Genomic DNA, 15,784 nt, shown 5'->3' with positions numbered 1-15,784 from the left:
TAAATTTATAAGATGTAAAGCTTTGACAAATTGTTTCATACTCTTTTAACAGAAGATGCTCATATTTATGACTCAGTTGGTGCAGCCGATAATAAAAACACACGCACAGGTAACATTATGACATCATTTATTGGATTTCATCTCATGACAATGAAACAGCTTTAAAGGTTTTAATGGTGAAATCATGTTTCTTTAGCAGTGACTGTGATCAGCCCCAGTGATGAACTGTATTCACAGGTCGAGAGAAAGAAACGCAAGAGCAAAGGTAGAAAGAACCAGAAGAGTAAAATGACAAACTGCTAGAATAAATCTTAATCGTGTCTTTATTCTTTTGTTGTAGACAATGTAAGTGCAGAAGCTGATCTCACCTATGCTGAGATTGAACTGAAGCCTAAGAAAGAAGTGAAGAAAAAGAAAGAGAAGAAAGGTAAAGAAAAACTTCATGATCATTAGAGGTATTTAAAATGCCCTTACAATGGGATCTGTGAATGTCAGGATGTTTCTAATCTTGGGTTTACCAACTCTTGGCAATTTTAGAGAATAACAAAGAGAGTGAAGACACGCTGTACTCAAACCTGAAGATGAATGAACATCGAGGTGAGAAACATTTAAATGATAAATGACACAATCAGAAACATAATTTAAGTTTTTTTCATTAATTTTTCTTTCAGATGTTGTTTATGGATATAGTGATGTGACATATGCTCAGATTAAATATATCACAAGAGGAGAAAAACCAAGAAAGAAACAAACATTGAATAAATAATAATAAGACCCTTGTTTAAGATTTTATTATCTGCCGAATCTAACAAATCTTTCAATGTTTTTCATTAAAATTAGATGTTAAGTGTCAGAATGAGTTTAGTTTTAAGTGATAAAGAAAAGAGTTTTATCACTTTTGTGAATTCAGCATTTAACCTGAGATGGCAAAACATTTCCCACCTAATATTTGAAAAGTTAATTTACAAAATGAGAACTCAGTTTTGAATGTTTTTTTATTGTGCATTCCAATTAATATCAATCAAACTGCAGTTGTTCTGTTTTGATTTAAGCCCTAACAACTCAAAACATACAGCTCACTAACACAATAAAACACAATAAAAACATGAAAACATGATAAAAACATGATATCTCATTTTGGAAACAAACTCTTCATTTGCAGCCCTTCATGTGAGAATCTTTAATTCTCTAAAAGCAAAAGCCTGTGTGACATTATAACATGTGCATTGATTTGGAGCTGATTGTACATTGCATTTATGTTTTAATACAGTTTTATATTTAAGTGTGGAGTGTTTTAATACAGCTGTCCTGCTTTTGTATATGATCACAAGATGTCTCATGTTTTAATCTCATATAGAGTATAATGATGAGATTAAACACAAATGATTTTCAGTCACACATTTGGGCAGAGGAATCATTTCCAGTGTCTCAAATGTTTGTCGGCTGAATATCTTATATGTTGAGAAATATCTCATTCCATTCCATTCCATTTTCTACCGCTTATCCGAACTACCTCGGGTCACGGGAGAAATATCTCATATGTTGAGAAATTTCTCATATACCAACCTGTATTTGATTATACAACGTTCAGTTCCGGTCCTTGATCCTGCCTGGTCAAAACGCTTTTCCGCTCATTCTCCTTCACTATTCCTTCCTGGTGGAACATTCTTTCTAACTCCTTCCTGCCAACCACATCTCTCACATCATTCAAAAAACTACTTAAAGCCCATTTCTTCTCTGAAAGAAATGCAGTCGTGGGTAAGCAGGGTATAGAGGAGGGGGCCCCCGTTTTCAGTGGGATGGTACTGGATGTGTTACTGCCGACCCGTTCTGCTTGAGTTCTCCCAGTCTGGAAATCCAACAGCCAGTTGCACAGCAAAGTGTTTAGTCCCAGCTGGACCAATGTGTGAGTGAGCTGTTGAGGGATGATTGTGTTTAATGCTGCACTGAAGACTATGAACAGCATTCTGACGTACAAGTCTTTTTGGTCCAGATGAGTGAGTGCAGAATGGAGGGCAGTGGTGCTCCTATTATCGGTCGAGCGCTTGGACTGATATGCAAATTGGAAGGGGTCCAGGCAAGGCCGGATTAAGCATATGGGCAACTGGGCAGTTGCCCAAGGGCCCACGAAATCTAAAGGGCCCATGGCGGTGACGCCAATCAACGGGCACTGAGCCGGTCGCATGACGGCAAGTGCCGCTACAAAACACAACTCAAAAAATGCAAACATGGAGAAGCTAAATGGGAGCGCTAAATGGAAATTAAAAAAGCAGAAGGATATCAGGAACGCAAGAAAAAAAAAAAAAAAAGCGAAAATAGGGAATTTCTACATACTAGTAAACGCTAGCAACTGTTCTGCTAAGGCAGCATCCTTCAAAGAGGACAGCTCTGCCAGCCAGAACATTTCTTCACTGCCGGCGCTAGCTTATGTTCACAGCCCCGAGAGCAAAGAGCCCCTGGCAACATCTTCAACCGACGGCCCGGATTCTGCTGCGAGTGCGACCGTTGAGCGAAGTGGTGATGAGTCTCGAGTCTCACAGCCATCTGAACCGCTCGTCGAGTCTGCTAGCAGCCCCTGTACCACAGACACGGCTCTCTGCACATTCTCTCATACACCAGTTTGCACATTCAAAGTCCAGAAAAATGCCAGTGTGAGATGTGTTCGCCAAATGAAATCAAGTTTAAACATGCTCTTCCTCAATATTTAGGATTAAAATTGTGTATTTTGCCAGAAAAATCGATGTCTAATGCTGCTATGGCGCACTTCGTGCCAATAGCAACCGGATGAATGCGAAAGGCAGTCTGAGCGAGGGGTGTTTCTCCTGGAATGTTTATTGGTTTGCCAGTCAAAGTGAATCCGTCAATTTAGCATTTCTTTTTGTCTTGCCTATTTGAGGGAAGTTTACAGATTTCCAAATGTTTATCTTGCACTGAAATGTTTAACCCTTGCCTGTCTTATTGAACTGTGATTTGACAGGTTGTTTTCTGTTTTAAGACCAGTTAAAATGAGTTTAGGAGCAGATGATACTGCATTTTATTTATTTTTTCCTTGTGGTGGATCCATGAAAATGCTGTAAATTGTTTATTGTCGTTGAGAGAAAACAGCAGATTTCAAAATGTTTATATTGCACAATAACTTGATTGTCCTGTTGAATTCTGAGGTGACAGGTGATTTCTGTTTCAAATGAGCTGAGGACCAAAACGCTACTCGATTCTAGGAGATTATAGATTTTTGTTTGTGTCTTGTCTGTGGACTTCCTCTGTGATGGCTCTATCAATTCAATACATTTGTGCTGGGAGTAGGTGTTGTTAAATAAATACTGGATTTTTTGAAAGTGGTTGCTTATTTATTTATTTGTGAGAATGGAGGACACTTCCTTCACTCTCTGTGTAGTGGGTCAATTTTGCCAGATTATACTGATGCCGATTCGTTTTGTTTTCATAACATCATAAATGAGTGGCCTTGATAAGAGAACATAGTGGTGCATTTGTAGTTCTATGAGCATTTGCACATCTGTACATCAAAATGCACTAAATGACAGTTAGTTATCGTAATATTGAGTATATTTACTGTATATCTGTCACTTATTCTGTATTTTGCCAGATATGGTGATCCTGGGGTCGTGATGATGGGGTACTTGAATATTGTTGCCCAGGGTACAGCGAAGTGTTAATCTGGCCCTGGGTCCAGGGAGGGGGGACTAATCGTGGACTTCACGATTAGTCCAATCGTGAAGAAATAAGAGCATGTACAAGAATCTCTATTTCTTTCCTCGAAACCATAGATCTAATCTTAGCAATGTTCTGGAGATAGAAAAAAACAGGAACGAACTAAAGACTTAACATGGCTGATCAAACACATTGATCTATTAAAAATAACACCCACATTTCTAATATCACCACTTTCGTTAGATGATAAACCAACAATAACTTGAATAATCTTAGAGGTAATATTGTCTGGGGCCATAAAAGTAGTTGAAGTGTCATAAAAGACAGTGGCCCCTGGGGTCAGTGAATCCTCATGTCTCATGGTGTTGTGCTTAAGAAAAGACCACAACTGCATACGAGGTAAAAACTAAAGGAATCTCCGAGACACAGATTTACACAGACTTTACCAAAGACAATCTGAAAGATACTCAGTGAGCGCCATCTACAGGTGTAATGATGTATCACTGAATAATTCACTGAACTCCTCTGACGAAATACTGTATATTTGGTATGAAGACTTTTGCACTACAACAAAAAACTTTTAGTTTTTAAATGTTTGAATATTTTGATCTTTATTTTGACCCACGTGAAAAAGTATAAGCTACTCTTGAATTTACTATAGTAAACATTCAAAAATTCCTAGATACAGATAGTTAGCAGAGTAACTATAAAATACTTTACAGTAGAAGTATAAATGAACACAGTGTAATAATTTAAATAAAATACTACAGTATATTGCAATTTACAACAGTTTACTATAGTTAATACTACTAGAGTATTTTTATGTGAAAAGGTGGCCTGACTGTGTAAGATTACATCTCAGAAATAAATAAAACAACTCAAAGATAAATTAGTTACACAAAGAAATGTAATGCAGAGATATCACAAAACCTCAAATTGTATATGAGTGCCAAATCTGAATCCTATTGAATATCTGTAATAAATGATAAAGGTGAAACATTCATAGTGAAAATGTCTCTATTAATAACAATGTTCTCTGTGCAGAAACCTGCGCAGATCGATCAGTGTATGACATCACAGTAACCAGAGCAACTTTGCTGTGTTCACTGTGTTTGTATTCTTTCATCTCAACACATTAACGTTTATTGTGTTTCTTGTATTGCAATGACTGTATGAAAGTAAATGAATGTGTGGTGAAGATGTTTTAATTCTTTTACACACTAGGTGTCGCTGTGATCCTCTGTGTTGTTTATTGGTTCACTGAGACCTTCATTGTTCTGTATCCTGTAACACATTAAAGATCTCTCACTGTAAGTTAAACTCAATGTGTGCATCCTGAATCACATAGAGGGAGACCTGGTGTGTTTGTAACATGAGGAGAGATGTGACACCATGAGTTACACCAATCAGGGATAAGATAGGATATGTGATCATTTCAGTGTGTACCCGCCTCCTCCCAGATCCAAATGTAAAGTTATCAAGGCTGAAAATACCAAAACTTTACAATTTTAGATAGAAAAACAATATTTTGAGGTAAGAATGTATTTTTTTAAACAAACTATATTTTGTTTAAAGCTCAAACTATTGCTGACAAAGTAGCTTAACTTATATAAGATTCAATTGTAGCAGGCAAAATGTAATGTATTATTCACTTCAATTTCAAAACATTATGCAAATATAGCTAGCTAAACCATGACTGACAGGGGTGGGGTGTAACACATCTATTAAAAGTAACAATGTAAGAAAGATCATCTTAGGAAAGAATCAAGGCAAGAAAAATAAAGAGCAAAGAAAGTCTACAGAGAAAATGTTTGAGGATCTAAACTTGAGGATTCAGAGATCTCAGATGATGTAAACTTTGGTGTTGTCTGTATGGAGTCCTTTTCCAACTCAAAGCCAAAGGAATTGTGGGTAAATGTGCTCTATTCAGTCTCTGGACACACAAAGCTGCACTCCAGGATTAATAACATTCATTTGTCACCATTGTGACTCTGATTGAGAAATTACACAAACTTTCACTCACTGATCTACATGTTCTATATGTTTTTGTTAGATCTACACGTTCTTATCACTTATACACTAGTTGGTGTCATTAAATAAAGACATTAGTAGAGAGTGTTCATTAAAAATAAAAGCAAGTTTTTCTTGCAGATTAATTTAAACAAGTATGGACAAACTAGTGAGTTACACAGGAATTGGAACAGAGTTCTGTTCAGTCTCAAAGAAAGACATTGTTTTGGGTTCTTCTGTTTGATTGTTTTAATAAACATGTTTGTGAAGAATACTGCATGATGTGGTCTATGTTTTTACTTCTTTTGACTAACTGTTACAACCAAACCCAGTAGTGGGGTAGATTGTAACAAAGGCACTTCATGAATGTGACATAACCTTATAAGTTGTGTGTTATTTTTGCAGATGTTTCAATAAGTGTCTTTTGTTGTAAACAGATGTGGGTACTTTGTGTAATGTGAAAGTGACCTATTTGTCAGATATGGTGACCCGTGACTGAAATGGTTCCTCTGCATTTAACCCATCCAGTGAATAGTGAACACACACACTGCAAGTCGTGAACACACACACACCTGGAGGATTAGTTGACTTGCTCAAGAACACGTCAGTCACTTCCTGCTGGCCCTGAGAACTCTAACCAGTGATCTTCTGATTACACCTCTAGGCCACAACTGCCCCCGTAAAACCTTTGAGTCCTCCAGCTTAAAAAAATCTTTGAGATACAAATGCTGAAGAAAAAAGTGTTACAACCATACCTGGTCTACCCCTACTAGATACTCATTTCTCTGACTTTTTTGGAAATTCTGGTGGTCAGATACTGTGCATGTCAAGCATGTGTGGAAAAGTCACTGATATGGTTTTGTGGATGGTTTCTGGTTCCTCATGTCAAGTCTTTAGTCATCTATTTTTGTCCTAGATATGGTTTTGGTTCATCTTTTAATATAACTATATGAGGATGGTTTGTCTTTTTTCTTGTTGGTCAGGATATGAAAGTATGAGCTCATCTCTCCTCAACAGGGTTTCAGCTGTCAATCATCTCACAAGCTGCAGGTTAAAATCTACATTCATGAGGTTAGAGTTTCAAAATTCTTCATATGAGAAATAGTTTTACTGTTGTTTGCCATTTTAAGAAAGTTTTATTGAAAGATAAATGTGTGACTCTTTTCTGTAAAGCTGATGGTAAACAATGCTTGTAAAGATCTTTGCATAATGAAAAGTTAAGCCAACCGTGATATTGGTGTTAAGTCAATGATCTGATGTATTTTTAGGTTTCTCGTCAGAACACAAACGTTTAGCATAAATCACAGATGATGTGCAGATGAGATGTGTCAACTTCTAGTTGTGAGCTTCTCTTCACACTGAAGATGCAACAGACTTTAAAATTCATAGACGTGTTCATCTGTGTGTTTTTTCTACTTCCTCTTTCTGTATCATTGCCTCTAGTTATGTATTAACTGTAGTGTAAATGCAGCCTACAGTAGATAAAATATAGTGACTTCTGAAAATCTGCGTTTTGTTACCAAAACCTTTAAAATAAAATGACAAAACAAAGACTCACGTGGGGGTAACTTAACAAAACAAGGAAGGGAGTAGGATAACAAGACAGGACTAAGACTAAAACTAACTTCACTTAAGACTAGAATTGACATAAACTACAAATAACTAAACTAGACATGGCACGTAAACTCAACACACAGGAAACAAGAGACAATGAACCAGCACAACACAAGAGACACGAGGTTAATATAAAGGGAACTAAATCAAGAGGGGACAGGTGCAGGGGATAAACTAATGAATTAACACTAACTAGGAAACAGGAGAACAGGAACAATGGAGACCTGGAGAGAGCATAAGGCAAGCCAAAAGGTTCAAAATGTCTCTCTCCACATAAAACAAGGGATCCTGTCTGATTTTGCCTCAAGACCAAGAAATACGTGACATGATGAGGCAGAATCATGACAGAGCCTGTCAGTATAAGACTTCATATGTTATTCTGATCTTCACATGTACATGTCATTGACATTCAGCACCATCAGTGTTTTTCACCTGACTGAATGACGATGAGACTCATTAAGGTTTTGGCTTCTTTTTTATTTTAGTTAAGCGTGTGACAAACAGCAGTTGTGCACAAATCTTTACAAATCTTGTCACTACATCACTGTTATATGTGCAGTTATTGTCAAATAAATGCTTTACGAAAATGTCACACTCATAAGATTGTGTACATCTGTGTGACGTTTCATTTGTATTTTTTTTTCTAGCACATTGATGTGGTTCATGATGTTATAGAGGAAGTGTTTGAGTGTTTAACACAGTGTGTTTGTTGAAGAGTGTCATCAATAGATCAGTATGGAGTTCAGGTCTCTTCTTCCAGTGCTCTGTGAGTATTATCTTCTTCTCTCTGTGTATTTCACTGATCATCACTTACTGTCACTTACACATTTATATAAAGCATCTATAATATATGAGATAAAGACATCAGTAAGTGTTCAGACTTTTTTGTGTGTGAGTGTACGTGTCCATCTATCTTTATGAGGACTGATTTAAGTTTTAGACAAGTGGTGTGAGAACTATGAGAGTAAAGAACGGACATTTTGGCCGGTCCTAACTTTCTGAGACCCCTTTAAAGTGCTGTTTGAGGTTCAAAACTTGGTTTATATTGTTTATGTTATAATTAAGTTTAGTGTAAAGGTCAGGCACTTAGTTCTGATGGTGTGTGCGTCAGAAAAGTATCTGTTGTGTTGTAGGTGAATGAGGGAGACTGGTGTGTTACTTCAGTTTGATGATGTTTGTATTTTTCTTCAATCATGTTGTCCATCAAACATTTGTCAGATTTATACATGTTTAGAATGTCTGTGGTGCACAACCACAAGTGTACATGACAGAAAACAGTCAGTGTCCTTTATGGGTAAAACATCCTTAAACAGCAGATGCTGCACAATTCAAAGAAGTGAGATGAGAAAAATCACACATCAACTAAAGAGGAAGAAAAGAGTTTCAAGAGTTTCTAAATTTTCTTTTGCAAAATTAGAATTCAGGTCTCATAACTAGTTTGGCGGGTTTAGCGGTTTAAGTGTAGTTGCGCACATCGTAATAAAAGAGTGCAGATATATGAGGAGTCATTGTTGCATACAGTATGACCAAATAAATACACTATCAACTACAAATAGACATTATGACTGATCAGTGGTGAAAAGAAACAAATCAAGACAAATACTGCCAGACCTCAGAGACAAATACAGAAGTCAAAACTACAAATAGAACTGGTGTATAAGTGCAAGCAAGTGATGTGCAGGGGTGAAAAAATGGTGAACAAGACAAACAACCAGATAAACCTTTGATGACCAAATCCTCTTTATCATCATAAATGAAATGCCATGTTGGATTTAGCGAGTGTTTAACGAGTGTGTAGCGAGTGTGTAGTGAGTGTGGGCATCTATACTTCACTTCCTGTTCACATCTGCACACACAGACTCACACAGTGATAAATACACTGACAAGTGCAGACTGAAATGGTAAATATATAATGTTATTCCAACAACATTATGAAAAAGCAACGTGAATATGAGACGTGATGACAGTATTGAATCAATACAATATTCATGTTTATTAGTGTAATGATGTTTCATACCAGTCTGATGAGATGTTGTGGCCTAAAGAAGATTTTCTGTCATAACACTTTCTTCTTTTAAAAAAAGCTCAGATTTGCTAGCCAAAATTCACTGACATTACGTCAGGAAGGAAAGATGCCCACTGGGGTCCAAACCTCGTCTGTCACTTTTGTATTTGTTTCACAAGAATCTGAAATCTTTTCATAAACCGTTAAATGGCTGTTTTCAGTCATTCAGATTCAGATGATTTGACAACAATCTGGAAAAGAAAATGAGTCGTTTGATGTGTTTTTTGTTTTTGTTGTCCTGGCTGATGATGATGTTTGACTTTATACTGACATCTATCTGTGCGGCTGCAGTGTCACACATCAGCAGAACTTGTTGAATATTTTTGTCATTGTAGCAACAATCTATTATTTAACTGCTCATGTCTCTCAACATGGTGATTTTAGGAAGGATCTTCAGCTCTGTGTGTAAAATAAAATCACTTTTTGTTTTGTTATGCATCAGCTCCATGTTTAAACTGTCACAAGTGTTTTTCTCTTTCTTCTTTACAGTGCTGATTTCAGCTATCGACTCTGAAGAAACTGAAGGTGAGTCACTTTGTTTTATTTATCACATCACATAGAATATTTATAATCTGAGATAGTGGATATTAACAGATAAAATATAAAGAGAAATATATAACATATATATATATAACAGAGAAATATAAAAATAATCTAATGTGTAGCACAAGATTGACCATCATTAGAGAAATCATTCATAAATTCATTCTCATACAGCCTACATTAATGCTTTCAATTGAAGGGGGAAGAACAATCATGAAAAATATACAAAATAAATGTATTCTGCTCTGTTTTCCATGTTTTAAATATACTTTTAGTGCCAAATTGCAAAGAAAGGCGAAATATTTTCCCTTCATTTATTCATATTAATAAATATTTTTTTAATATTTTAAATAAATATTTTCAGTCTGGACTTGTTGCACAACGTCTCATCTAGTCTGAAGATTTTATCATTTAGTGTGATGCCCTGTTTGTGTGTTGTAGTTTTAAAATCTGTTCAGATGTTAAAAGTCGTGTAATGTATTCCAGCCAGTTGGACTATTTTGAAAATGCATTTGCGGGAAAAATTATGGAGCCGTGGGTTGCAGGTTTTTGGGCAACTTTCATAATGTACTGCTGCCGCCAAAATTTTTATTTATATTCTGAGGATAAATGTTAATTCATGAGTTTCTTAATGTGTATTCTTACTCACAATGAATACCTGGCAACTCAAGGACCGGACCTGTCCTCAAAAGTGTGGAGGAGGGCGGGAGCTCAGCTCAACCAAAGAGGAAAATATAGCGGTGGCATTAGACAATGCATCCGAATTATGCTTTTACCAATGTTTCATAAGGTGCAAGGTATGGAGGACAAGAAGAGTCGTGTGTAAAGTAATAAAGCATTTTATTGTTTAATAACTAATTCTGCAATAAAAATAGCCATTAATCCATTTGTTTATAACCTCATTTATTTATTCAAATATAAATAGGTGCAATGATAAAGTCATTTATTATTTAGTGTTTTAAAGGGGCAATAAAATGCGTGATTGTATAAATAATTAATACTTTATAAATAATGGAATCCAATAAAAATCTGCGTGAATTCCTAAGCATTTGGGTCATAAGCACTATAACTTTTGACACTTAAAGCAGCGCATCATAAATAGACTCGGCGCCAAAATGACCGCAGCACTGCTGCTTCCACGTTCAGTGTGAATGTTTTAACCTGTTCTAACAATAAGGTTCCTTTCCTTTGATTTCTGTCTATCTGAGAAATAGCAGGTCTCTCTTCTCCATTGCTCATCTGACATACCTCTGAACATGACGTACAAGGATCTAGTCCATCAGAGAGCTTGTAACATCTCTCTCTTCACAGCTAGTTTGCATTGTTTAACCTCGTTTTACCAATGACAGGTGCCAAAGTGTCAGTGAAATGCTAAATAGAGAGGCTTAAAGGAAAAGCTAAATGACTAAACTCATTGAATAGCAAATCAGAAAAGGAAAGGCAGCGGGGAAATGGAAATGGAAATGGTAAAATAAATTATCTTTTAAATGACTGATTAAAACTGGTATTCCTAGTTTAATTTGTAAATCCAATTATTTATTCTTCTTTTATAATCATATTTTCAAAGACATTTTGAAATTCCACTATTTATAAAGAAATTCATTAAATAACTTTAAAATTATGTACTTATTTCGTGTTTTATGTTGTTTTTTAAAGTCCCTTTTTAATTTAAATGATTTATTGATGGATTAATATTTAATTTATGAATTACTTTTACAACCATGCTATTTATTGCCCATTAAAACAATAAATATCAAATAATAATTGACTTTATCATTTCGCCTATTAATATTTGAATAAATAAATGAAGTTATAAACAAATGGAGGGGGGGCACGGTGGCTTAGTGGTTAGCACGTTCGCCTCACACCTCCAGGGTTGGGGGTTCGATTCCCGCTTCCGACTTGTGTGTGTGGAGTTTGCATGTTCTCCCCGTGCCTCGGGGGTTTCCTCCGGGTACTCCGGTTTCCTCCCCTGGTCCAAAGACATGCATGGTAGGTTGATTGGCATCTCTGGAAAAATTGTCCGTAGGATGTGAGTGCGTGAGTGTATGAGTGTATGAGTGAATGAGTGAGTGTGTGTGCCCTGCGATGGGTTGGCACTCCATCCAGGGTGTATCCTGCCTTGATGCCCGATGACTCCTGATATAGGCGCAGGCTCCCCGTGACCCGAGGTAGTTCGGATAAAGCGGTAGAAAATGGATGGATGGATAAACAAATGGATTAATGCCTATTTTTAAGTAGTATTAGTTATTAAACAATGAAATACTTTATTTCTTTACACACGACTCTTCTGGTCCTCCAATGTAATGTTGCACAATGAAAGAAATCACTCGTGAGTGTACAACAGTTGATTCCTCCGGCTGCCAAATATCATGTTTGAGCAGCCTTAAACACAGTATATAACAAGTAAAACAGTGTGGTACTTATACACATTATACATTATTCAACGCATTTAACATATTATTTCTGAAGCAAGTTTTTGCATGTCTTACGAAGAGAAAACACGTTTCTCACCCATTTCCGTGCGTGGCCTCATGCAAACATGGGATCTTTTTTAAAGAGACACTCCACCCAAAAATGAATTCTGTTATGAATTACTCACCCTCTAGTTGTTCAAAACCTGAACACATTTCTTGTTCAGTTGAACACAAAGATATTTGGTAGAATGTTAGCTACTGAAAATTCTTTGGCATCATTGACTACCATAGCAGAACAAAATTAAATGATAGTCTAAGGTGACGCAGAATAGTTTGCTCTCCTAAATCCCCCCAAAAAATAAATATAGTAAATATAGCAATCAAAATGTCTTTTGGCTGTTGTTAACTATGATTTGACAACAGAAAAAAATTGACTAGTTTTCATTCCATTGCGAGGGTTTTGAGGGTCATTGGATTAGGCTGGAAATATTTCTTGAACCTGGCAACCCTAATTCCAGCCTTAAGTTTACTAATGATGTATCAATTAGAGCAACAAGATCTTTATGAAACACTTGCACACATCTCTGTGATGTTAACATTTAAAATCATGTGTTAGACTCAGGAGAGGCCACCGGATCACAATCCTCAACCATCAGTGATTCAGATACAACGAAAGCTCCAGGTGAGTGTGTTTATCATTATATGGGCTTTGACAATAATAACTCATAGATGATCTGGGGCCAGTTTTAATGATAGTCAGGACAGCAAATAAAAGTTTATCATTTACATGTGTATTTAAACCTTGCACATTTAATTATTCAAATGCAAGTGATGTGAAAGAGAACTCAGTTCAGTACATGCACACTGTTAGAGAAGTTTTGTGTGAGCGACACACATCTAAAGTGCACAAGCCACTCTGACAGGCAAACGCAGGGGGGGGGGGCGGAGGGTGTAGGGGTTTTTTGTAATTGGAGGCCCTTTTGTGAAGGCCGGCCCAATCTAACTGCTAGACGCCTTCAATAGTTTAGCGCATTTTCCAGTTCTCAGCTGTGGCTTTCAGCAGAGCGATGGGCTTTTTTACTTATTATTTGTATTATTTAAGTATTAGTATTTTACAAGAACACAGAGATGAGAGCATGCACAGCTTTTGTGTGTTTAGTCTGCCCTGAATTGACGTAAGCTGCAGCTGATGTTACATCTAACGTTACACACAGCAATATATAAAAAAAGGTGCTTGTTCACTTCTTGAATCAATCTTTGCTGTTAGGGGGAGAAAAGTTTCACAGGCGTCGAGGTGTCTGGTCTTTGTTATTTGACTAAAACTTTTAATACTTTGGAAGTATAATTATAACAGTATTTACGATAGAGTGCCTTCAAAACAGTTATCAAAATACTGGTTAAACAGGCATCTTCTGATTCCTCTTTCTCCGAATTATACTTTGAAATGTTTACATTATCATAAAAAAAGTGAATAAATTCAGAAGAGGGTTAGAACAGAATTATTTTTTTAATATGACAAAACTATATTTTCTACAACAGTAAAGACAGCAGCTGCAGCAGCAACATCCCCATCAGCCCCAACATCAGCTGCTCCTAGTTATGTCAGTCCACTGTGTTTTAAAACATATCACCAACAATCTTACATACAATATGTTATGATACAGTGGATATGTTTATTTTGTCCTACAAAGTTTACTATAACAGCTGTTGTTCTGAACAGAGAAGAAACCTTAAAGAGATAGTTTACCCAAAAATAAAAAATGATTCATGATTTACCCTCAGATTGTTTCAAACATGAATACATTTCTCTGTTCTGCTAATCACAAAGGAAGAATGTCAGTAACCAAACAGATCTCATCCCCCATTGACTCACATGATATTTATTTTCCCTACTATGGCAGTAAATGGGGGATGAGATGTTTGGTTACTGACATTCTTCCAAATATGTGTTGAACAGAACAAAAACATTTATACAGGTTTAGAATAATCTGAGGGTGAGTAAGTGATGACAGATCTTTTTATTTTTGGGTTTACTATCCCTTTAAGGTTTAATTCACTTTAGTTTCTTATCCAAGATGTATTAATAGTCTGAAATAAAATATTTTTGAACTTTTAAACATTGGAATGTTTTTGTCATCATGGCATTTGCTGCTGTATCAATACTGCATACAGAATCATCCATATTGATACACGTATCAGCAAATAATTCATCACTATATACAGTAGCAGAGCCCTATTTAAAGCCTTGTTCCATGTGTCCCTTTAATACTTTGAGCATCTACCTCTTTAAATGTCTCTGCACGGCCTTAGTACAGTAGGAATTAAAAACTTACAAGCACAGTTAATTCCATTTGTAAGATTGTAAAAGGCCTTTTTTGGCTATAGTGATATTTATCTGTGTGGAGTAACTGTAATGTATCACCAAGAATGTAAAATGCAAGTTTATTTATTTAAAATCACACAAACACATCAAGTTTAGCAGATTACATCAATCATTTATATTCAGGTTTCCGAAAGTATTTAAAAAATATTGTCTATGAAATCAAATACATTAATGACGTTTAGTGTTAGAGCAACACAAACTTGTCGGAATATGTTCACAATTCTCAATAATCTTATATAAACAGATATAAAACCATCTCTGACTGTGAAGCCTCAGAGTTCTGTATTCACTGGAGACTCAGTTACTCTGACCTGTGAGGTGCATCAGTCCACTGGATGGGAGTTTATCTTTATCACACCATCACAGCATGAATCCATTGAAGCTTCAAGAACTAAAACAATCATCTCTGTGCGAGTCTCTGATGGAGGAGAATATAAGTGCAGAGCCAGAAGAGGAAACCCCTCGTATCTCACACCATATAGTGAACCTAAAAGAGTGACAGTAGAGGGTGAGTGTTTTTACATTATTTAACAGTATTTACATTGTAAATTGTTTGTTTCAGTTTTATTATCTGTCAATCTGTGTTCATATAGAATATCACAGACATAATTTGACTTTAATTTTAGTGTGAATTGTTTGTCATTGTACAGAAAGACCAAAAGCTCAAGTGTCTGTACAGCCTGGTAAACGTGTATTTGGAGGACAAACTGTCACTCTCACATGTGACATCAATGGGAAAACTTCAGTAACTAGCTGGAAGTACATCTGGAATAAAGATGATTTAGTCATCCAGCAGAATAAACAACAGAAATACACAATCAGTTCTGTTAGAATCTATCACACAGGTCAATACACCTGTAGAGGAACAGAGGCCGATGGATCACGATCTTCAGACACCAGTGATGTAGTTACACTGACAGTATCAGGTGAGCATGTTCAACATTATTATCTGCAAAATACTATCCAATAAAATTCCATATATCAGGGAAATCAGGTGTTTCTTAAATGATTCTTAGTGGTTTTATATTGTCAGATATTTATATATTTATTTTATAAAATGCAGTTTTTAAATGATGGTTTTAT

General features: G+C 36.1%; 1 protein-coding gene across 1 annotated transcript in view; it reads left to right on the top strand.

Annotated features, from left to right (window-relative positions):
- The window catches only part of LOC130426567 (Fc receptor-like protein 3), a 34,959-nt gene that overhangs the window by 11,815 nt on the left and 7,360 nt on the right, over window positions 1-15,784 (top strand). Inside the window, exons 14-17 of the mRNA XM_056753414.1 lie at window positions 53-109; window positions 197-265; window positions 341-427; window positions 538-597. Coding sequence (XP_056609392.1) covers window positions 53-109; window positions 197-265; window positions 341-427; window positions 538-597 — 273 coding nt within the window. The remainder of the gene's footprint in view (window positions 1-52; window positions 110-196; window positions 266-340; window positions 428-537; window positions 598-15,784) is intronic.

The sequence above is a fragment of the Triplophysa dalaica genome, chromosome 7 (assembly GCF_015846415.1).
Source record: "Triplophysa dalaica isolate WHDGS20190420 chromosome 7, ASM1584641v1, whole genome shotgun sequence".
NCBI classification, from domain to species: Eukaryota; Metazoa; Chordata; class Actinopteri; order Cypriniformes; family Nemacheilidae; genus Triplophysa; species Triplophysa dalaica.
This window is presented reverse-complemented; position numbering and strand designations above follow the sequence as displayed.